This window comes from Tribolium castaneum, chromosome 2 (assembly GCF_031307605.1).
Source record: "Tribolium castaneum strain GA2 chromosome 2, icTriCast1.1, whole genome shotgun sequence".
NCBI classification, from domain to species: Eukaryota; Metazoa; Arthropoda; class Insecta; order Coleoptera; family Tenebrionidae; genus Tribolium; species Tribolium castaneum.
Window position 1 is genome coordinate 24,494,005 of NC_087395.1, and position 24,806 is coordinate 24,518,810.

The 24,806-nt window shown below is 33.8% G+C and overlaps 1 protein-coding gene across 1 annotated transcript; it reads right to left on the bottom strand.

Annotated features, from left to right (window-relative positions):
• Positions 1–559: 559 nt before the first annotated feature.
• C15 lies at positions 560–24,464 on the bottom strand. The gene is made up of 3 exons (XM_008200092.3): positions 23,887–24,464; positions 9,030–9,258; positions 560–975 (listed from the first exon to the last, which is right to left on the bottom strand). The coding sequence occupies exons 1-3, from the start codon at positions 24,326–24,328 to the stop codon at positions 759–761; spliced, it is 888 nt and encodes a 295-aa protein (XP_008198314.1). The 5' UTR covers positions 24,329–24,464; the 3' UTR covers positions 560–758.
• Between the last annotated feature and the right edge of the window lie 342 nt (positions 24,465–24,806).

Sequence of the window (24,806 nt, forward strand, 5' to 3'; positions counted from 1 at the left end):
CTTGTAAAAATACTTTTAATAAAAAGCAGCTTCATCCTGTACCAACAATCGTAATTTTAAAGTAATTTCCGAAAAAAGCACGCTAATCACATCGCCATCACCTCATAGATGAACGAGATTTCATTTATTTCCGCACAAAAACTGTCATCAAATGGTCTTGTGCGTTTTTTATTGGCGAAATGAAGTGTAAACAAATTTTTTGGGTCCGGCTCCGGGGTCGGTATTTAGTCATTATATCCACCCTCTGCGGTATAATTTAAAAAATTGCCCAAATTATCTTAAAATCGTAAAATACACACAGGTGTCTGTTGGTAAAACAAATTCGATTCGAGACAGGATATCGTCGATTGTCCGAAAAGTCGCACGCAATCCAAGGACAATAATTTGTGACATAATAAAAGTTGTCATTGAGAGCGAAATGACAGGGTAGGTATTTAATTTTAAAGCCGGGCCTGCAAGTCGGTCTCGCCTGGTCAAATCTAATGCTCAATTTGCGGTTTGATTTCCTGTCCAGGCCCGGCTCAGCGACGTCTCAATATTAATGTGCACTAAAACTCGCTTCCAGTGTCATACAGTTTATTTCGCAATGCATCAATTACTCTAGTGCTTACAGTAAAACTCATTATCTACAATTTTTTAATCTAGGTTTTTATACATTTAGATCACACTACTTGCGCATCGTTCAGTCGAGTACGGTCCATATTATAACACAAGGTTTCGATTGCACTTTGTTTGAGTTTTTCGAGTTTTTTTTTTATTTAACACATTGATTCGGCCAGGGCCGGCTGGGGGGCGCTGTAGGGCCCGGCCCACGGCTGGAGGTTTTGCAGCGCGCTGAGGGCCGTGTCGCCAGGGCCGGAGCTGGGGGGAGGGCCTTCGCTCATGTAGCCTTTGCTCAGGGCCTCCGCTTGCAGGCTGAGCATGAGGCGGTTGGCGGCCTGGCGTTCTGCTTCACGCTCTTCTGCCGTCTGACGCCTGGAATATAAAAAAAATGATAAACATTAATTTAAAAAATTGGCAACATTGCCAATTCAAAAACCAGGCTGCTTTGATTAGCTTTATTGAAGAATGAAATTACAAAATCAAAAACCTGATGTAATAAGCCGTTAGTTAAATTTTTTATTTAAAATATAGTTTTTTTCGTAAAATTTATAGTTTTTGAGAAAATTTCGAACTTATGTACAAGTGGACAAATTTTGAAAAACTGTAAAGGTTAAAAATATGTAGTGTGTACTGTCAAATTATGTTTTTGCACTTCTCAAGGTTCCAAAAATTTTAAAATTGGAAAAACTTTTTCAGGTTGTGTTTGAAAAAAGGCATTTTGTATAACTTTTTTTTAACGGAGTTTTTTTTGTGAAAAATTGTTAATGAATTTTTACAGAATTATAAAAACTCGCTTCTGAAGGCTCCAAAAATTTAAAAATTGAAAAAAAAAATTAGGTCAGATCAGGTCAGGTTTTTTTTTCAAAGTCAAACTGAAAAGTTGTACTGTTAAATTATAGTGTTTTTTGGAGCTTATTATGAAGATTTTTCGAACTTGGCCAAAACTGTAGAGAGGAAATGCAAATATAATAAATTTTAACCATAGATTATTCATTAAAAGTAAATTGACCCGGATTTTTATTTTTTTTTTCTGAAAACTTAGAATTATTAGTATCTAAAAGTTAGATATCCCAAAAATACAAAATATTATTGTACTGTATTTTTGTTCTTAAAAATTATTTTTATTTTGTTAATTAATTAACCTGAGGATTCTAAAATTTTAAAAAACTTTTTCAGTTTGAGTTAAAAAATATTTTTTTAATTTAGGGTGTAATTCTATGAAAAACTGTTAAAGAATTTTTTATAGTATTAAACCATACATTTAAAAAATCGCTTTTTTTCAAACTCTACCTAAAGAAGTCACATTGTTACACTACAGTGTTTTTAAAACCAATGTTTTTTTTAATAAATTATTAAAGTGGGGATTGGAGTTCATACGAAGATTTTTCGAATTTAGCCAAAACTATAAATCTGGCAATCTAAATTCCACAGCAAGAGTTGATCTAAAGACTTTTTAAACGCTCTGTATTTCCGTAATGGACATCGGGTTAAAGTGCCTAACTGTCATGGACAACTAGATCAAAATTTGAAAAAACCGCATGGTACTTTAACAACAGATTAAACATTAAAAATAAATTGACCCGGATTTTTTTATGAAAGCTTAGAATTATAGCCCTTAAAGGTTATCCCAAAAATTCAAATTATATTTTTTATATCATTGAAAATATTTTTTTTATTCTGTTAATCTGAGGGTTCCAAAAATTTAAAAAGTGAAAAACCTTTTTCAGTTTGGGTTTGAAAATTAACAATTTTTTTTAATTCAAAGTTTCGTGAAAAATTTTTAACAAAATTTTCACAGAATTAAACCATAAATTAAAAACATTTTTTTTCAAACTCAAACAAAAATGTTAAAAATATTAAACTATTGAGGATATCTCGTGAAGAAGTGCAAATACTTTAACCATAGATTAAACATTACAGAACTTAGAATCACTGGCCTCTAGAAGTTATCAAAAATTCAAATTAAATTTTTTCTCGTTAAAGATAATTTTAATTTTTTTAACTATTTAAGGAACTGGTAGGTAATTATTTGGCAATTTGGAATGATTTCAAATAAAACAAAATATTTCTTTTTAATTGTGATTTCACGTCGACTACAACTTTCCTCATTTTGAGAACAATTATTGTTGTTTCTCACGAGAAACGCTGGTAATTGCTGGTGTTTCTCATCTTTCCTGTCAAAATTCTAACGCGTGGCCATCTCGGCAAATATCGTAAATTCGTTTCTGATTTAAGACATTTCACTCGGACATGATTGTATTTATGTTTGTCGGCGTCCATATTTCAGCTGCGTTAGTTTGAATAATGCAGGAGTTGTTATGATGATCGTAAGTTCCCGGAGTGAGTCCGGGACAGCTCTATATCTCGCCGGTTGACAAGGGATTTTAAAAGAACGTTCGCTGCGACGTCTTTCCTCGTGCTGTCAACCGCGACTTTAAACGTTTTAATAATTCCACAATTCGGCCAAAAAGCGATCGCTTGTATTATTAAAAATTTGTGATTTCGTTGTGTGCGTCCATTGTGCTGTTCGTGCTCTGTTAGTCAAGTAAGACGTCTAGTGACAAAACCACTTCCAGTTAAATGGCCATTAGTTAAAGCACAAAGAAAATCTGCGACATTTTATTATTATCACGCTTGTGTCAATTTGTAAAACGCGAAACGACTATTAAGACTAACATACGTCACGATTTCCGTTTCCGCGTTTCTCTCAACGATTGTTGGCTTTTTGCTGATAGCTGGAGTGTCGACTGCACGTGTGAATATTTAACATCCTAAATACTAGACCTATGTCGGGCTACATTATTCAAGATATCGCTCTGTCGGCTCCTGCATAATACACGAGCTTTTACGGCGTCAAATTGGCACTACTCGGCCCGAATCGACCCCACCTAATGTTGTACAATGTCAATCAATTGACGATTGCTTTTTTAGCGCACTTCCAGCGACCCGCGGGACACCAACTTACACACTCACGCCGAAAGCTTTTCTCAGATTTTCCGACTTTCTGGCGGTGTTTAACTCAAAAACTAGCAGAAAACTTTGCATAAAATATGTATCTTCAATTCCTCGCTTTTGATGATTTTCAAAAACTCAAAAAAAACGCCCAAAAACTCTTGAATAATTTTTAATTCCTTATCTTATGAGTATGACAAAACTCATATCTTTTCTCCGATTTTTCAAATTTTCGTCGTTATTTTCCGACGTTATTTTAAGCTTTCTTAAACACAAAAAAAACCCAAAAACTAGGAGGTTTAAAGAAAATCGGTTAATACATTCGAATTCTATGAACAATTTTACATAAGACATAAAATTTTATTTAGTAGTACTGTCAAAAATTGTTTTACATTGCCAGCCGTTGCAGGGAAAATGTAATCTGACTTCCAAAATTTCAAAATGTTTTTTTCAAAAAATACACGATTCGGTTTATATTTAATGTACCTATTTTGTGAGAAAAGGATTTTTTAAAGTGGTAATTCATTGAATATTACAGTGTGCCTTATAGGCGATAACATAAAATACTGACATTAGACAACTGTTGGATATTTTTCTAGTTTCTGGGAGTTTAGAAAATGGAGCTTTTTTATTTTTATAACTTTTGGTGTCCCGTCCGTTGTCCGTTGATCTTATTTTTTACGTTGTTTAGCAAAACCAATAATTTCTAATTTCCACTGTCTAATTTTAATATTCTTACAGTATTTAATAAATAAATCCTGTCTGAATAAATATTTTAGAGCTATTTTCACACACATGATTTTTTTGTCCCGTCCGTCATGTGTAAACAAAAAGTAAGTTAATCAGATGTTGTTGCACATTGTTTTATTCTTCGGTTTTATGGTTTTAAAAGTTTCAATAAGTTTCACCTTTTACTTTAAAAATAGTTGTTGGCATAGTGCCTTTTAAACCAAAAAAGTTTTTGGTTTCACTATCACATTGATCTTCATTTTCAAACTCTGTTGTTTCTTTGCTATCTTATTTTACTATTTTAATTTTGGCTTTGATTTAATTAAATTTGTCTTTTTTAATTTTAAAGTGTCAAATTTTCGTAAACGCTTTTTCAAATTGTTTGAACCTTCATCTTAATCATATTCTCCGAGGTTTTGATTTTTTTTTCTGGATTTCTGACATTATTCAAGCTATTTTCATCTTTTAAATTTTTATTTGTTTTAATGTGGCTTGTTATATCACTTATTGTTGCCTGTTGTCAAGTATTTTCTAGTAATGTGAAGTAATGTCGTGAATTTTTAGGTATTGTTTTGTATTGCAATGTAATGTATTGTTTTTAATAGAGATACAAAATCAGTGGTAATTTTCCTAAATATTACAGAATAGCTGAACTTACGGACTTTTTACGGAGTACTTTTAGAATTTGAAATCGTTGAAAAGAAATGAATGCGAAATAAAAGTGGGACTAATTGCTACGAGTTTGTTATCTGTATTTTGTTATCATCTGACGTCCGTAAACCTTTTACCCTCAGGTATCCGTCCTAATGCCCCTGTTCGATGTAAAACCAGCACAATCCGGCGCCAGAACTTAATGTAAATACCATCGTCGTGAAACGTCCTTAAGCCCCCTTCGCACCTCGTACACAAATACCTCCCTAATCCCCGGTTAGTCCCGTCCTCGCCTCGCCCGCGCTCCCAATTATTGAATAATTACACGCAATTACCGGAATTAATTGTTAAATGTATTTAACTTGACAGAATGTTGCGCTAATTTATAATATGTGGCAAACAGTGTATCGCAGTAGACTATGTAAATCATAATTAAAATATAGCCGGGACCGCAACCGTGCTGCAGGCGGCTGGCTTTAGTGCTTTGTTAATAATTGAACGTCAGGTGCGATTAGCGAAACGCCTTTTAGTCGTTTACAGCGAGCGGCAAACGCGCCATCTTCCCGATCGGCGATTTTTTCCAAAACGTCACGCCGTGATTCGGTCTGAGCCAATCAGTGAACGCGAAACGCCAACATCTAGCCGGCGTTGTAATTATTAAATGGGCGGGAGGTAATTAAAATGAGGCAAAGACGGGGTGTTCCGCTCGCGCTTAAGCCGGGTACTGATTAGATGTGCGCCCGCGTAGTTTAATTAGTGTGTTAATTAATTATGAAAGCTTCATTGTATCAACACCTAACGCTATTTAGATAATGTTCGCCGCTGTTCTGGTGTTCATTATTCCCTAATTTTCGGAATTGTTTAATTTGTTTTTGGCTAAATTAGTTGACTACGACTAACTACTCAGAGAGGAGGGAAATTAAACAGATGCGAGGGATTGGAGTTATGGGCTTTATCGCGCTGATAGGGCTAGCCAATTAAAACGCCGAACGTTTATCAACACACGCCGCATCTGTCAACGAATTTGCGCCCAAAAATTTAAATAGTTTGAGGAACTAATGAATATGCAAAAGGGCAACAATTGCTTTTTATTTGTTTAGCTCCAGAATTTTGTTTCATTATGATCGACTTTTAACTGACTTTTATAAAAATTGGTCAAAAATTGCTTATTCTGATTAGTAAATCACTTTTTTACGGTTTATTTTAAACATCTATAGGTAGGTACAGTCACGATAAACAAGAATGATATCCCTATCAAACAAAAGTCTGACTAAATCTTTTAGGTCATAAAATTCAACCACCAAGTTAGTTTACAATCTGTTCAGCTAGTTTATACAATATCCAGCTGGTTTATAAACTAGTCAAACGTACACATTAACTGTATTATATTTTTTTGACGGGACTGTACATACCTACCTCGTCTATACCTATCTCAAAAATAATAATTTCACAAATTCTGCATTTTTTGTAAAATAGCTACATATACCAGGTGGGGCAAGCTTATCGTGCACCTAAGAAGATCGCGATTTCTAATTAAATAAAAAAATATTCGAATGGTATCTCCCCTAATTTTTTGGTAATTTTTTACTAGCAGATAAAAATAATAATTAAAAAAAAGTAATTTTCGACCAAAAAGTCAAATTCTAAATTTTATACTAAACCACGCGTATTCACTTTAGATAATTGTTTACGAAATTAGCGAAAAAAAATACCAATCAGATTTTGAATTAAACGCACTTTTACATTTTAACTTTAAAAATTATTTTTATTTATGAGTTGCTACTTGTGGCGTCGACAATGTGAACTGTAATTGGGGTAAGATTGTTAAAGATTTCGTTGAAATATTTCAATGCAGGCATCAGTTTTATTGCAAATCTGTAAATAACTGATCTCTTTGTTGGCAAATTGTACCATCTTTTAATAAATCACGCGTCTGGTTTGCGTCTAAATAAAAAAGACCGATTATTTCACCAACCAAGTAAAAATTTATAATTCTGATACCAGCGTTCGATGGGCTAGCAGGTAAGGATTTATTTGGTCTGCAAACTTTGTAGTTAAAATTACAGTTAATGCCCAAAAACACACAAAACTGCTACGACTTTATTTATTAACAAAAAAAATTAACAAAAATCGAAAATTGTCCTTATCAATGTACAGACTTGTGTGTAAAATTTCAGGATTTTTATTTCATTAGAAGTCGCGATTTTCTTTGGTGCTCGATAAGGTTGTCCACCCAGTACATACCTACCTCAAAAACTAATAATTTTACAAAATTCAGCATTTTTTATTAAATTGCTACATATACTTATACTATGTATACCTACTTAATTTTTACATAATTAATTTTTTTTGAGGTTCGTAATTTTTTGCGGATTTTTATCAGAACACCACATTACTTAATTAATTAATTAATTTCAATTCTAAGAAATTGTAGAAAATTTCTGAACACACACTATTTACTAACAAAATTCTTGGTTTTGATTGAGAAGGGGAATTTCCAAAACATTTTAATTGTTTTTGCTGTATTGCAATCGTTTGGGTCACCGTTACTCGTCCAAATTAAATCATTAAAAGTAGTTGCGCAACGACAAGCAACAACAACCCATTTCCTCGCTTTTACACGTCTCGTCTTCCAGCAGTACAATGAAAAGGAAGCTTTTAAACCACTCCAATAAATACACGAGAAAGCGATAAAGTCGGTTTTAAAGTGGCCACAGGTCCGGTTGATGGCATCTCGGGAATGCAATCCCGGCGTCGGCCCACAAGCGCGCTTTTCGCATTTGAATAAAGAAAAAATTGTTAAAAAGATTACAAGTGCCCCTATTGAAATCGCGTTGTGGGGCTGCGGCTGTCAGAGCCCCCGCCGGCGCCACCACGGCCTTGTTAAACACGGTATGTCCATTACAGAACAGGTAATTAAAAGTCGAGGCAGTTTGTTACAAAGGACTACTCGACATAACTCCGGTTTTAATCAACAAGCGAGAAATGTGTTAGATTCTCTCGGCTTCTTCTATTTGTGTCGCCTGCCGGAGCGGTGCGGTGGCGGAATTACGTTCAGTTAAATCCATATTAGTGGCTCGCATGCGAACGTAAAACAGAGCCAAACAAATGGAATAAACGACGGCGAGAAATTCGATTAGGGTGTGTTTTACCAGCGCTTGACGGCGTCTCAGACAACCAACCTTCAGTCAATTACACTAATACGATCTGTATCGCTTTGGAAACCGCGTCGTTAAAACGGGGCGCAGGAGCAAACAAAAGGGTTTTTCCCTAATTTATGTAAATATACGAAACAGAAAACTACAAAATAATTGGGAAAATATTTAGCTTGTTACGCTCAATTTGTTAACATTTTCTAAAGTATCATCAAACTAATGCCGAAAATTACGAAATAAAATAAATAGTTTATTGTAGTTTGTTTCCTTTGTTTTGATTTTGTTGTTCAAAGTCGGTTATCTTTTCTTAAAGTGACGAAAAATTCCTAAAATGCTGTCCAGCCCAACACAGGATTTCGTATCGTTTTTTTCTTTTTATTCACTTGACAACCTACTAGAAAGAAAGAACGAAAACTACTAGAAGCACAGGAAATGAGCTGATTTAAAAAATCGATGGACAGAAAAAAAAATTTTGTTTAATGAAATTTTAGTTTAGTTGCTCGCTGTCTGTTGATTCCAGCTTTGTAGTACAGAATGTAGCTGTTGATTTTTCCGACTACCTTGTGTAATAAATAACATGTCACCGATTTTTCAAACTGGTTTTCTCCGCATTACGACCACCAAAAGATAACACAAAGATTACAAAGCACGACATAAAATTTAATCGTCCATGATAATTTATTTTCTTGTCTTTTGATGGTTTCAACAACGAAACTGTCGACTTTTTCTTGCGCTTGTTGTAATTTCGTCTATTTTAATTTACTTCTTTCGAATCGTGCGGTGATTGCGAACCGCAAAATTACATAATAACAGTGATAGACACAGGAAACGAATTGTAAAGATATTAAATAATGATTTCGGGGGACCTCGCGATAAAACCACAATAAACCGAAGCAATAAAAATAATCCGAGGCTAGGAGAAAAAATTCCAAGACTCACCGCCACTTCGTCCTGCGGTTCTGGAACCACGTCTTGACTTGAGCGTCGGTCATTTTGAGCGTTTTCGCGAGCGCCGCTCTTTCAGCCGACGCTAAATATTTCTGTTTGTGGAAACGTTTCTCCAGTTCGGCGATTTGTAAGCGGGTGAAGGAGGTGCGGGGCTTCTTTCGCTTCGGGGGCGTTCTGTTCTGGTAAGGGTGGCCGATCCGCCTCGTCATTGGAAACGTCGCTGGAAATTTATATTCACTCATTTTTATTACCTCGTAAATATTTCATTAATTTTTTTGGGGCTAACACTAATTGTGCTGGGGATTGTTGCCTTGATAAGGAGTTTGATAACATTTTCGGGCGCAATTATTTTCTAATTAGGGCACGAGGAGGCTCATTTTAATATTGCTCTGGTCAGGGCCGGATTAAGGAATACTTGACATTTCTCAATAGCTGTTTAACGCTACCTTTATACCTACTTATAAAATTAAAGTCGTAAAAGAATAGATTGACAACAACAGATTAAGCATTAAATTTTTTTGTGGAATTTTTAGCTTTTAAAAATTATCCCAAAAATTCAAATTATACCTGGTTTTTATTTAACAATACCTAGTTGTCCAATTTATACTTTGTTTTTTGTAATTCTTTGTGAAATAAATCTTTTTATCTGCATGATAAAGAATCACATAAAACAGTGAATTAAACTAATGACGACTAATAAAAGATTTCAAGACAACAGAAAAGGAAAAGTACTAAAAAATTCCGGACCGAAAGAACACAATACACGGCAATACAAGTTTTAGACAACACACCAAAAATATTAAAACAATAAATTGGTAATGCTGGTATTATACACCTATCAATTTGTATATTTGTCTACCATTTAATTGTTTTTTATTTTTTATTATTATTTCTAAATGTCATGTTATTTTATTGATTTTGCACTGATTTATGAAATAAGTATTGCTTTTCTTTGTGCCGTTAAATATACATTTTTATCGTCTATTTTTTTTTTGTCGTTTAGTACATTTTTGTCCATTTTTTTCGCTATTTTACGAGTTAATAAACTGTTAAAATTATGTAAAACTGTAGAACATCTTGTGTAAAAACGTGTAAAAATTAAATTTTCTTATTGAACTGAAAGAATTTTTCAAAATTTTGCAACATAACATATTGTTAGAATTTTATTCTACATGAAATAATGAAATGATAAATTGAAATTTATTTTGTAATGTCATTTAGAATATTATAAAAGTAAAGGTTTAGGTTGTTTTTGGGATATATCTTGGATATTTGGTTTTAGAGGTAGAAGAAAATAAATTAGTAAAAAAAAATAAAAAAAGAAATAAGAAAAAAATTACTTACATTTGTTTCTCAATGTTCGTGAGAAAGTATTTCTTATTTTTATTTATATTTGAGGTATATAATATAATAAGAATTAAAAAAATGAAAGCCAATCCTAGAAATAAATTAAGAAAAATTATTGTTATATTAAACTATAATCATTTTTTAAAATTGCAATGTCATCCAGAACATTATAAAAATAAATGTATAGTTTTTTTAATACTTTTCTTGATTATTTGGTGTTATAGATACAAGAAAATAAATTACATACTAGAAAAAAGTAAAAAGATTGAATAGTAAATAAGATAAAATCGCTTAAATTTGGATGTTTCTCAATGTTTGTGATAATGTATCTCTTATTTTATTTATATTTGACGTAAAAATCACTATTTTAGTTAGAACTGAAAAAATAAATGCCAATCCGACAAATAAATTTAAAAAAGTAAGGAAACATTAAAAAAATTAAGGTATAAAATAAAGCCCTGTTCTCTTTTTTTCTTTTACTGATTTTGAAAGTGTTTTAACAAATCCTCTTGTAAACTTTTTTTGATATTAATAAAGGATCTGTGAACAAAAACAAGATTCAACAATTTTTGGTACAAATTTAGTGACGCAATCTTTTGAAATTTGCTTATACTTTTTCTAAATTTTAAATCCTGATATATTTAAAAAAAATCTAGTACTTTTTTTGCATAAGTTTGGTGTTATACAGGGTTAGTCTGCTAAAAGTAGTTTTAATATACCTATCTCAAAAACAAATTGCCATACATAAATCAGCGTGTGCTTTTGAATTCTTTATTGTTTTCTTTAAGCATATGAATTTTTTCAGAATTTTTTTACTTTTTTTATGATTAAAATTATTTGATGATAAATATAAAAACCAATAAAATTAAAAAATGAAAATGTTGTATAACATAAAATGAAAAAAATGTTTGCTAGGAATTTTTTTACACAATAAGAATAACTGTTTAAACGTAATTAATTTGAAAATAATAATACAAAAATTAATTTCAGTAGTCAAAGAAAATAAAAACCAAAAAAGTCTGAGAAGTCGATTTTATTTTGACATTTTTCAGTTGGTAGGCAAGACACTAAGCTTGAATTTTTTATCAAATTTTTAGTTGTGAATTTTTGAAAAGTGTTTTTTTATTGACTATTTGGTTGGGTATTAAAAATTCTTCCTTTGATGAGTTCTTTTTTCGCCAAAAGTATCGACTGGCAATTAGCCGCAGAGCTAAAAACATTTTGTTGCAATTAATTCCGACCTTTAGCATTGTTATTTTCCGGAATTAAACGACAATTACATTAAAAGCGACTTCATTACCGGCAAACGAAGGCGCGATCGCGGACTGTGAAGGATAAAACGTTCAAAGGCAAAGTCTGTATTACTTCTGTTTCACTTAACTAATCAAACATGACAATGAAAATCTCATTGGAGCCAAAACCGCTTCCAAGAACGCAAAATGGGTATTTCGCTGGCGTTTATCTTGATGTAAGCGCGTCGATTTATCAAAATGTGTCGCCCGAAAACCGATTACACCATAACCGCTGCCAGCAAGACATTTCTTCCTATACCAATGTATAAATATCTAATTCTCGTAAGCGGCAATTTCCGTAATTCGAGAAAAATAAAAACGGATGATTTTTACATTGTGGATGAAAGGTACGCATTAGCGATTATCGTAGATAACCGAGTACGGGCTTAACTACCAGTTAAAGCTATTGAATTTTATTTGAAAACCTCCGAAGCACGTCGCTCGCACTGTAATTATCCGCCATCTTGAATTTTATAATAAAAATGAGCATTTCAAACACGCCGTATTAACCACACGTAAAAACATCATTAAGAAATCAGCCAATGGGAACGGTTCACGTAATAGGATTTTTTATCGTTCCCTCCATTCAGATCGCATCTGACAAGTAATAGAACAACGGCCAACAATGCTTCCGACATGTTCCGAATCGACGAAAGCATTACTGCTTTAATTAAGCGTCATAATTCCGTGACGTTGGATTTGGACGTTTGCGATTTTGTGTTGTACACCGCTGTTATTTTTAATGCGAGTGTTGTGCGTTCGCATGCCGTGTTGAATTAAATGTTAAATTCGATTAGTATTGAATTTTAATGGGGCTGGCCTGCTGTCACACGATCGTATTAATATATTAACGTTTTACATGACATTTCAACTAATAATTAACTGTAATTTATTGTAATTACAGGATCGAACGCTTCGACTAATATTTATCGCTGCGACGATTAACACTGATGTAAAATATGTACTCAAGTAATTACGTTTTACATTATTCAGTTTCTAATAGCTCTATTCATCTTTAATTAGAGGTAAGTGGCGCGCGAGTCAATTACAAGGAATTACGCTGATGAGGTAACGACATTTCAACAAAATGTCAGTTTATTAGCTGCGCCGAGCTGAATGTAACGAGAAACTGATTTCGAGTTTAGAATTATTACGTAGCGAGGTCTCGAGGAATTAACCTTTGCTTTTTCAAGTTTCAAGTTCTTGATTTGATTTCATTCTAATAAGCTTCTAAATTGGATGGCGGGTAAATCAGACGTTTATTAGGAAATCTATCTGCACAAAATCCACTTTTCCTTCTCTTGTGCAGGATTTGTAGTATCTAAGTGAAAAAGGACTTTGCAGTGTGGATACCTAACGAAGTGCTTTTAAGTGCTGCTGATGATTCTAGAGACAAAGAAAAATGCAAAAAACTTTCTTGGATCAAGTATAAAAAACATCAACTATTTCGTATCTTCAAGTAAGCACACTAACGTAAAAATAACGTAAAGAAAGAAAAATCGAATGGACATTTTTTGGATTTTTAACAACTCGGGAGTTTTTCATTCATTTTTCATTTTTATGAAGGTTTAGCAAATTATTTTTTTTTATTTTTTCAATTACGACTAAACTATTTGAAACAGTGGAAATGTTTTAATCTGTACCTATGCAAAATGATCCGGGGAATCGATTGGCATCGAGAAAATTGCTAAATTCCTAATAGTTTTTTAGTTATGAATTTTTTAAAATTTTACTAATTTTTGAATTTAGCAGCAATTTGCTCGAAAACTATTAGTCGGAGAACAAAGGTCTTTTTTGAAAAAGATAGATAATCTAAAGAGCTTTCCAACGATAATACACTTTATGGGGTTATCTCTAATAGTTCCGGAGCTATTGCTCGAGAAATGTTCTGGGTACCCAAAACCGACAAAAACTGCCACGAAAATTGGACTTTTTGTGGACTTTTAACAACTTTTGTGGGTTGTTAAGGCATGTAGAAGTCTATAAAAATTTGCTGGAGTTAGTTTAAAAAAAAATTTTTTTTCACCTCTTTGTGGGTGTTTACTCAGGAAATTGAGCAAAAAAATTGAAAATTTTAAATCTCGTGAAAAGTTGGTATAATACAGAGAATGAGCCGCTGAATTCAATGGAACAAACCGCATTGCTCCACGGCTTTTAGTTTTCGAGTTATGAATTTTTTTAATGAATAAAATTTTTCATTATGACAAATGGCTACCCTAAATTTAGGCAAAAAATTTTAAATTTTTAATTCTTGTGAAAAATTGACATAATATGTAAAATGAGCCGCTGAATCCAACGGAACAAACCGCACTGCTATACGACTTTTAGTTTTCGAGTTATGAATTTTTTTAATGAATAAAATTTTTCACTATGACAAATGGCTACCCTAAATTTAGGCAAAAAATTTTAGATTTTTAATTCTTGTGAAAAATTGATATAATATGTAAAATGAGCCGTAAAGTTCAATCGAACAAACAGCAATGCTCTACGACTTTTAGTTTTTTTTTTATGAATTTTTTTAGTGCAAAACTTTGATCGCCTTTGTAGCCGGAACCGTTGCTCGGAGCGGCTCCGGGTTTGGTCGAAAAAATAGATAAAATTAAGCGCTATCAGATGGTTTTTTGTTTGCTGCTCTAAGTCTTACAGTTTCTGAGAAAAACGCAAAAAAAGGTTTCCATTTTCCCTTTTTTTCAATTTTCAATCGCCAATTACGGCGAAACTATTAAAGATATCGAGAAACGGAAAAATGGAGGATAACCGGAATAAAAAACTCTACAAAATGGCATAGGACTCAAGGCGATATCTCGCAAAAAATTTTTCAATTTTCAAACGCCGATTACGGCCACACTAAAAGAGCTAGAAGAAAACGGTTTGTTCCATCGTAAAGAGCACATCAAAATCTATAAGATAGAATAGGTTTTATTTGATTTTGAGACACTTTAAAAATTGACCGATTTTAAGAGGGGGGTGTTAACTTTTTTTAATTTTTTTTATTTTCTCATTTACGGCTAAACTATTCTAAAAAGTGGAACTGTATTGATCCATTTCTATGCAAAATGATCCGGGGAATCGATTGGCATCGAGAAAATTGACAAATTTCCAATAGTTTCTTAGTTATGAATTTTTTAAAATTTTACCAACTTTTGCATTTAGCAGCAATTTGCTCGAAAACTATTAGTCGGAAAACAATAATCTTTTTTGAAAAAAATAGATAATTCAAAGAGCTTTCCAATGATAATACACTTTATGGGGTTATCTCTAATAGTTCCGGAGCTATTGCTCGAGAAATGTTCCGGGTACCCAAAACCGACAAAAACTGCAACGAAAATTGAAAAATCAAACATCAAAAAATCGAACATTTGGACTTTTTGTGGACTTTTAACAACTTTTGTGGGTTGTTAAGGCATGTAGAAGTCTATAAAATTTTGCTGGAGTTAGTTTAAAAAAAAATTTTTTTTCACCTCTTGGAGGGTAAGTAAGTGTTTACTCAGGAAATTTGAGCAAAAAAATTGAAAATTTTAAATCTCGTGAAAAGTTGGTATAATACAGAAAATGAGCCGCTGAATTCATTGGAACAAACCGCATTGCTCTACGGCTTTTAGTTTTCGAGTTATGAATTTTTTTAATGAATAAAATGTTTCATTATGACAAATGGCCACCCTAAATTTAGGCAAAAAATTTTAAATATTTAATTCTTGTGAAAAATTGATATAATATGTAAAATTAGCCGCTGAATCCAACGGAACAAACCGCACTGCTCTACGACTTTTAGTTTTCGAGTTATGAATTTTTTTAATGAATAAAATTTTTCACTATGACAAATGGCTACCCTAAATTTAGACAAAAAATTTTAGATTTTTAATTCTTGTGAAAAATTGATATAATATGTAAAATGAACCGCAAAATTCAATCGAACAAACCGCAATGCTCTACGACTTTTAGTTTTTTTTTATGAATTTTTTTAGTGCAAAATTTTGATCGTCTCTGTAGCCGGAACCGTTGCCTGGAGCGGCTCCGGGTTTGGTCGAAAAAAGAGACAAAATTAAGCGCTATTAGATGGTTTTCTGTTTGTTGCTCTAAGTCTTTTAGTTTCCGAGAAAAACGCAAAAAAAGGTTTCCATTTTCACTTTTTTTCAATTTTCAACCGCCAATTACGGCGAAACTATTAAAGATATCGAGAAACGGAAAAATGGAGGATAACCGGAATAAAAAACTCTACAAAATTGCATAGGACTCAAGGCGATATCTCGCAAAAAATTTTTCAATTTTCAAACGCCGATTACGGCCAAACTAAAAGAGCTAGAAGAAAACGGTTTGTTCCATCGTAAAGAGCACATCAAAATCTATAAGATAGAATAGGTTTCATTTGATTTTGAGACACTTTAAAAATTGACCGATTTTAAGGGGGGGGTGTTAACTTTTTTTTAATTTTTTTTATTTTCTCATTTACGGCTAAACTATTCTAAAAAGTGGAACTGTTTTGATCCATACCTATGCAAAATGATCTGGGGAATCGATTGGCATCGAGAAAATTGCCAAATTCCTAATAGTTTTTTACTTATGAATTTTTTAAAATTTTACCAATTTTTGCATTTATCAGCAATTTGCTCGAAAACTATTAGTCGGAGAACATTAATCTTTTTTGAAAAAAATAGATAATTCAAAGCACTTTCCAACGTTAATACACTTCGTGGGGTTATCTCTAACAGTTCCGGAGGTATTGCTCGAGAAATGTTCCGGGTACCGAACATTGACCAAAATCGTGACAAAAATTGAAAAAATCAAACATCAAAAAATCGAACAAATGAACTTTTTTTGGACTTTTAACAACTCTAGAGGGTTGTAAAAGCATAGGAAAGCCCATAAAATCTTGCTAAACTAATTTAAAAGAAAAACAAGATTTTTGATTTTTTTGAGGATAGGTCTTTTACCTAAAATTTAAGTCAGAAAAAATGTACATTCAAAATTTTAAATTTTGTGAAAAAGGAGTATAATATAAAAAATGAGCCATAAAATTCACTTGAATAAACCGTTATGCAGTAGAACTTTTAGTTTTCGAGATATGAATTACTAAGCGGCAAAACTATTACGATGTGTTGAAATGAAACGTTTTAGAATTGACCTTCTCTATTACAATGTGTTGTATTGTTTTGTTTTATTACCAACTTCCAAAAAAATTACCGGAAAACTCTTAAAAATTATTTAGTGAGAAATGATGATGCAATTCGGCATCATATCAGAGATCTGTTTGCGTTTCCTTTCGCATTTCCGCTCCTCTGGTCACAAATCACGTTACATTACGGTAATTATGACTGCAACCGCACTCCACCCTCCAGGTCATCTCTTCCACAAAGCCGCCCCAAACGAGGGTACTGATGCCGCCGTAATTTTACGATCCATCCGGCAAAGAGGCGCTCTTGAAGATGGTGCTGCCGTGAAGTTATTACCTCGTTACTGCGACGATATCATAAAGTGTTTCAGCACATTATAACGCCCTCCATTTTCGCGGTCCGAATTCCCGCGTTAAAAGCCCGTCCTTAGTTTAATTACAGCCCAAATCGATTGATTTCCCGACTTGAAAAACTAGGAATGGGCGTAAAACTCGAAAAATCCTCGCGAATCGAGTGAGTTATTAAGCTTATTTATGCCAGAATGGTGTATTAAAACAACATACTTAACCGTAAAAGAGCTATTAAAATCCCATCGCTATCTGGAGAAAATTAATCATGACTCTCTTAAGTCACCTATAAACCAAACAAAACGTGATGAACATAATCAGTTGTTTAATGCAAAACAACATAAAGCTTTCAGGTTTGATAGCTGCGAGGGGACCAGAAAACACGACGACCACCGATGATACTACAATGTTACCTCTTGCCTTATTAATTACCCGACTTGAGGCGCAAATCCATTTTTACAAAGATTAGACGCGAAACTCGTAAGAAAAATTGACACCTACTTTTTTAATATCAGAGAGTTTTTAACGCGGATGAATTTTAAATTGGCTCATTTATAATAAACGAGCGATCCTGCGGGGGATGTTTAAAATGATAAACTTTACTGCAGTCGAGTGGGGAATCCACTCCTGTGTGGGTGGATTGTTGAACGGTTTCCACTTTTTCTTGCGATTCGCTCATACAGGGTGGCCAGCCCAGTTGGAGTTGGAGTTTTGATATTTTGTAGGAACATGTAAAAAGCTAAAATTGTATCCTAATAAGTACAAAAAAATAATAGCATGCCTTGAAAAAAAAATTATATTGAAGTCATACTTTTTTGTGACACTCTGTATAATTAAAAATATTTTCCTGAAATACTTCTCCGAGTATAAATAACGTCTACAAAATCTCAAAAGTCCAACTTTACTAATGACTGAGCTACAGAAGATGGAAGTTGAGCTGGGCCACCCTGTATATTTGGGCGCAAAGGTGCCTCAAATACCGGAAGTTTGACGCTAATTATCCTACACAAATTAATCGGTTTATGCGTACTATAACACGCATTTTTCCGACACAAAACTTCATAAATCTTGTTTATTGTTAGTTCAAGTTGCTACAACTGCCGGAAAGAATTTATTAGAGTATAAACCGGGGATTTATCTTTCCGGACTCTTATCGACGGATTGTTTATATTTAATTCAATTAAAATTCCGTTTTGGATGCCATGGCACATTTTGTTGCACAATGTGTGTTAGAGTCACTCACATCTAGTCGTCTGTGAATTTCTCATGTAAAATCAGAAAATGCCGCTTTATAGATCTAATGACAGGCATTTAATTTATTCTTCATTTATTAAGTCTCCAATTCGGAAATAAGCTTCGATAATAAGTGTTTTTTTGTACAGTGTAACAATTTAGTTGCATTTTAACGAAATTAAAAAAAAATGAATTTCATAATTGACAGATTTGACATTTATTGACGAAGGATTTAATTGAGCAAAGCGGCACAAACTTTATTACATGTACATCAGTTTCAAAGTTAACTAGATGCGAATCATTTAAAAACACATTGTACAAAATGTACAGGCTGTCTATAAATGAATGTAGGGTCGTAGTAGATATTAAAAGTTTGCCGAAAAATTTGATTGTACTGGTTGCCTGAGTAGATAAAAATTGGTACTTTTCAGAAATTTCATGGAAATAAAATAATTAAATGCGGAAAATTCTAATTCCAAAACCACCTCTTTTATAAAGTCCGTACATAACGTTTTGATAAACGTTGGCCACAATGAACCATGTAGACAATGGAGATAATAACATGAAAATTTATTTATTTTCAGCGGATTGTCATCAATTTTGGAAAAACTAGATTGGATTTTCAGTTTTAATTTTTTTTATGGACTTTGTGTTTAATTGTGCAGTTTGTTCGTTTTCGCCTTTCTTTTTGTGTTAATCAATCAAAGTAGGATCCGAGAAGAGCCCCGTTTTCCATAATTCAGCATAATTTGTAGTTGTTGGGCGTGAAGCGCTCACATCAATAATCCGGTGGCCGAGATGCGGATGCTAAAAATTCCGGTGGCTGTCTATAACGAATCCCACAATCGATATAATAGAAACGGCGTTCAAGTTAATGTCACGTATGAATAAATTAAATAACAGATATATGACAGTACATTAGATGTAATATCGGCCTATCAGAAGTAGAATTGTCAATAGTCCGATATGACATGTTAAATTTCCATAAAGGATTATTAATATCGACCGGTCGACGGAAACTTCCGCCATCATGTTAATATAATAGTCCCATATTACGACCGCCGACTAAATTCGATGTAAATGAGCTCTCGGCCGATTACTTTTTCGAATGGTAAATTAATAAGTGGCCCATCGCGTGTACCACGACTATAATAACATGCAGTCAACGAAATGGCGTCTTCAAAATGGCCACCACTTAAACAAAAACTCTCATTATGACTACAATTCCTGCTTTCAAACTATTTACTTTGACTTTCGTGTTTCCTATCGTTTTCTATCTTGTTCTCTTGTTTATTTCATTCCGTGTTTACATACAAACGTTTGATCGAAGACACGATTACGCGCCAAATTGACGTGTTATTTCACACAAAACATAAAATCCTTGTCATTCGAAGGCTTCCCCAGTTTATTACACCACTGCAACCCCACATAACTAACCTTCTACGAGATTAACCATAAATTTGTTGATCGTAAAATTCCTGCTCTTTTATTCCTTTCTTTTATTCCCACTTCTCAAAAATTAATACAATGCTCCGCTGTAATAACAACAGAATCTAGCAATCTGCTGTCGACACTGACATGAGACAGCCAGATTACTGCGATCAAAGACCACTAAAATCACGGCGAAGTCGCTAATGAATATGTTCCAACAAAGCAACAAAAAAAATAGGAAAAGTAATGAATTGGGAAATTTGTAAAATTATTGTTTGTTATTTTAGGTATTTGATATGAAAATTATTCACAAATTTGCTATGTCTAGTTAGTAGTAAAAAAAGAAATAATAAACTGGAATAGGTACTGACCAAAAAAAATGCTACTGTCATTATAATGACTATTGTTTTTGGTTTATAATTTTTACTTTAAAAAATGTAATAATCCTGCTAACAATGGAACAAATGGAGGGACCTTTTGTTTTCTGGGTCAAATCAAAAGTATATAAATAATTGCTCTGAATGCTCTAGAATCGCAAATTTAATGAATATTTCAAAACAGATTGAAAGTATCCGTCGCTTGAAAACAACTAAATAGAAAATAATAATCATCTAATTTGCAGTGTCATTGAATTGAAGAAATAAAGACCTAAAACTTTAAATTTTATTACTGATCCAGGTTAATTACCAAAACTGCCGATAAAACTAGCTAATAAAACACAAGCATTTTATTATTTATTTTTATAGTTGCAAGTCGATTCTATTTTTAGTGGCACCAACTTTTACCAAATCTTTTGTAACAATTTCATAATTTAAGACACAACTTTCACGTCAACCGCAAATAATACCACGTGGGTGTAATAATCGCCGTAACAATGACTGTAATACTTGTAGTCCAACTCAACAGAGTTGTCATTAGGTTTTATTGACCATATTTAAGTTTTATCTCCAAACATGTGATTAATTAAATATCAGGCCGACCTTCGGTGGCCTGCGCCTTCCGTGTTTTCGAAGCACCGTGTATAAGTTGCGATCGAAGTGCGCCCATAAACATCTCCATCATATTTTAAAATTCGCTAAACCGGAGAAGTTAAAAGGAAACCGCGCGCTGAAACGGGGCTTGGGGGGCCTCCGGATCAATACATATTACATATAATATGAAGTCACTCTAAATCCGCGCCGGAGCTTTTCGCAACGGGAACTTTTAAAGTGAGCTTTCCCTCGGGACAAGATGGCCGCCGCAAAGTCGGGTCGAATATTAAAAATGCGGGGGCGGAGCCGCGGCCGGCGATTTGGAATTGTGTCGAATTGGTGGCGATTAGATTCGTTGCACTTTTAATGGTGTTTTTTCCCGGAGTGGATTTTTTCGGCGAACAACGCAATGCTTTTAAATTGATTTAGTGGGGTAAATGGGTTTTTTATTCGGCTGTCACAAGATGCAACGAGGAATTAGTCTTTCGGCTGGAAGGGTGAAAGCGGCGCCGCCGCGAGACTACAATTTGCTAAATTACAATCTGGTTTGGTGGGAGCTGAACGGACATAATTAGACTGAGTTTAATTATTAAGGCGGATAAGGAGGGATTGATAGCGGCGGCGCGCCCGCATCCACGATTTTAAGGACGAATTCAAAGCAAAAGGTTATTACAATCTGAGGCGAGATTACAACTGGGGCCGGTCCATTAGTGCAAATGGAGACACAATTAAGCTCAATGACGAGATTTTAAATTGCTCGGTACGGGATTTTTATTTGTCTAATTGAAATGTTACGCGCTTATTCAATGTCTTAATAAATGAAAGTGCGATTTACATTTATGGCTTATTTACTGGCTTGAGGAAAAATTCAAAATGTCAAGCACAGCAAACACGTGTTTCTTGAAAAATCGAATTGCGAAAAAATTTTAGTTACCACTTCGAAAATAAAAAATTATTTTTTTCAAACTTAAGGCACATTTGTTTTTTGCACTTTTTTGAGTTTTTAGGACTCAGAAATTAAGAATATTTGGCCCAATTCTAGTGATTTCCGTTTTTGCGTTTTTTTTATATGACCTGACCAGCTGTCTCAATTAAAAATTTTTTAGTATGATTAGAAAAAATATAGTATTAAACTCGCAAAAATGCCAATTTTCATTCTAATAAATTCAATAACAGTGGTAGGCTCTCGTAAAATGCGTAAAATGCGTAAACAATCAAGTAAGAATCAAATTCAGGAAACTGGGAAAAAAAACGAACAGGTTCGTACGATTTAGGTCGTATTTTAATCAACTTTTGAGTTTTGTTTGTCTTTGAACAAATGTAGAAATTCAAAATTTTCAAAATTCAAAAAAAGTCCTCGACGGCAATGATATTCGGTCGTTTTTGAATTTTTTTAACTGAAAAAAAATAGACAAATAGATATTTTTAAAACATACGAAATATTTTTCGAAATTTTCTAAAAAATGTAGCTTATACAAGACTAATTGTTAGCCTAGGTTCTGATAAGTCTAATGGTAATTTTTGATATGTGTTAATTTGACAAATTACTTAGAAATCTAAAATAAAAATAAAACATATCTTTCAAACACAAGACAAATTTATTATTTTTGCACTTTTTTGAGTATATAGAACAACTAAAAATTAGGAATATTAAAAAAGTCATTTGGTCCAATTCTAGTAATTTCTGTTTCTACGTTTTTTTTACCTGACCTGACTTGACCATTTTTTCAATTAAAAATTTTTCAGTATGAAAAGAAGAATATAGTGTAAAACTCGTCAAAAATGCCAATTTACTCTCAAAAAATTTATAATAAAATAAATAAGTAAAGAAATAAGCATGTGCATAACTCAAAAATATCGTCACTAAAAAGTAATAATTTGGAGAAAAAAGTCTATAGTTTAGTTGTTTAATGTTCTTCAAATTAGTAAGTAACTGTAACTGCTCACAGGGTTTTTTAATTTTTTGGTTGTTACCGCTTTTTTTTTAATCAAATTTTCAAACTAGAAATCCAATTTTAAAGCTTGCTGTTTTTAAATTGTGAAATATTTAGTTACAGCATTATTACTATTAATCAGCAATTTGTGAGAAAATTATTAGTCGATGAACAATGATCTTTTTTGAAAAAAATAATCAAGAGAGCTTTCCAAAAATAGTAAGGTTCATATGGTTATCTTTAATATTCTTGGAGTTATTCCCTGATAAATATCCGCGCACCATATTACCCATAGTAGGTAACACATCACATCATACTTTGGTGGGTATCCACATTACAGAGGACGAGGATGGAAAATGGGTTTTTCAATAAAAGAAAAAAAACTATTTGTTTTCTTACAAGTAGGTAGTATGACAGTAACTTTCTGTATAATTAATTAAAGACATAAATAATCTTCATTGATCTGAATAATCCATACAGACTGACCCCGGATTTATAGATAAATGAATACAAAACTTTAAATAAAAAAACATGAAAACAAATAAATATATCTAAATGACATACTTAGTTTTAACAAATTTAGACATTGTTGTTATTTATTTTTAATTTTATTACCCTCATGTTTTTTTTGTAACTCTTTTTGGACAATAAATTTTTATTATTATTGTTTTTAAGAGGTGCAGATAATTAGGTACAGGGTGTTTCAGCTAAAAAAATTCGGTGAAAAATTGCAAAACTCGAAAATAATTTTGTTGTTGTTTTTGTTGCTTTTGTGACATATTATATGTTTTTGTGTGAAATAAATTGTTGTTTGACCTTTATTTCCCCACCATATCATTATAGTCTCTTTTTCTGTTTACCAATTTTTGTAATTTTGAGGCTCATAACAATAGAACCATTAATCATCGAAATATTTGTCACTGCATTATTAATTAGAGTGTAGGAGAATACAATAGATAATCCCGTCGCTCGAGTTCTTTTTGTACTTCTCTAGCACGTTAATTATGTCGTAATTCGTCGCTTAGAACCATTAGAAAATAGCCAGCAATCATCTGTGCTCTAGTTATGCGTCGGCTCACTAATCCCCATCATCATCCTTCCCAGAACACTTCGCGTGTCAACATCTAGTTACCACGGTGTGCAATCACGCCGCCCTCTGGCGTCCGAATTTTTCGCACTAACCTGCCAGCCTATCCTTGACGACTTGCGTGGCGAAGGCGGCCGCCGCCGCCGAGCGCTGCAGGACCGGGTCCAGGCCCAGCGTCCAGGGGCTGAAGACGCCGCCGGCGGGGCTGCCGGGCCCCAGGGGCCGGTGCGCGGGCACTCGCAACACACCTTGTCCGTAAAAGCCCGACGGCATGAGGCCCCCGAGGCCCCTCTGCGGGAAGAGCCCCGGGCTGGGATAGAGCTGGTCCGGCTCTGACTTCTGCTCGAAGTTTTTGCCCAAAAGGTTCGAAATCGAGAAAGGCAGGACCGTAGTGGAATTGTGATGCGAACCGGAGTTTTCCGGGGTCGAGCAGCGGCTCCGGGAGCTCCGGGCCTCACTGTCACTGTGCGACAGCCGGCTGTCGGTGTCGAGGACGTTGATCTCGTGGTCGTCTTCGGTTAGTTCGTGGTCCGACATTTTTAATTAGATTGGATTGCGATTAATTAATTAATTGAGCACTGGTTTGCGCATCGTCACTGCCCGGATTCGACGGCACGTGAAACAAGCGAGAGCTGACCGGAAAACAGCCAACTTTAACGAATGTCAGGAGAACACTAGCCACCAACTAAGTGGTTGCCATGGTATCGCCAACGTAGTTAACTCGAGCTCAATCATTGGCCAGATTGCGTTCGGTTGCCCCACCCACTCCATTCCCCATTGGATTAAACTGATTCCGGCTAAATTGAATATCTTTCTGTTAATTTTTTTGTGGATCAAGTAAGCGGTTTGGTTTGTTCGTTCAGACAATGTTGCCGGTGCGTACTTCCCTAATTGAATTTTCGTATTAATTCACCGGAAAACCGGATTAGTGTCTTTGCCAAACTGGCAATAAATCTGGAAAAATACACCGGAACGGAGCTGAAAACACACTCGAATCGATACAAGAGTATGTAGA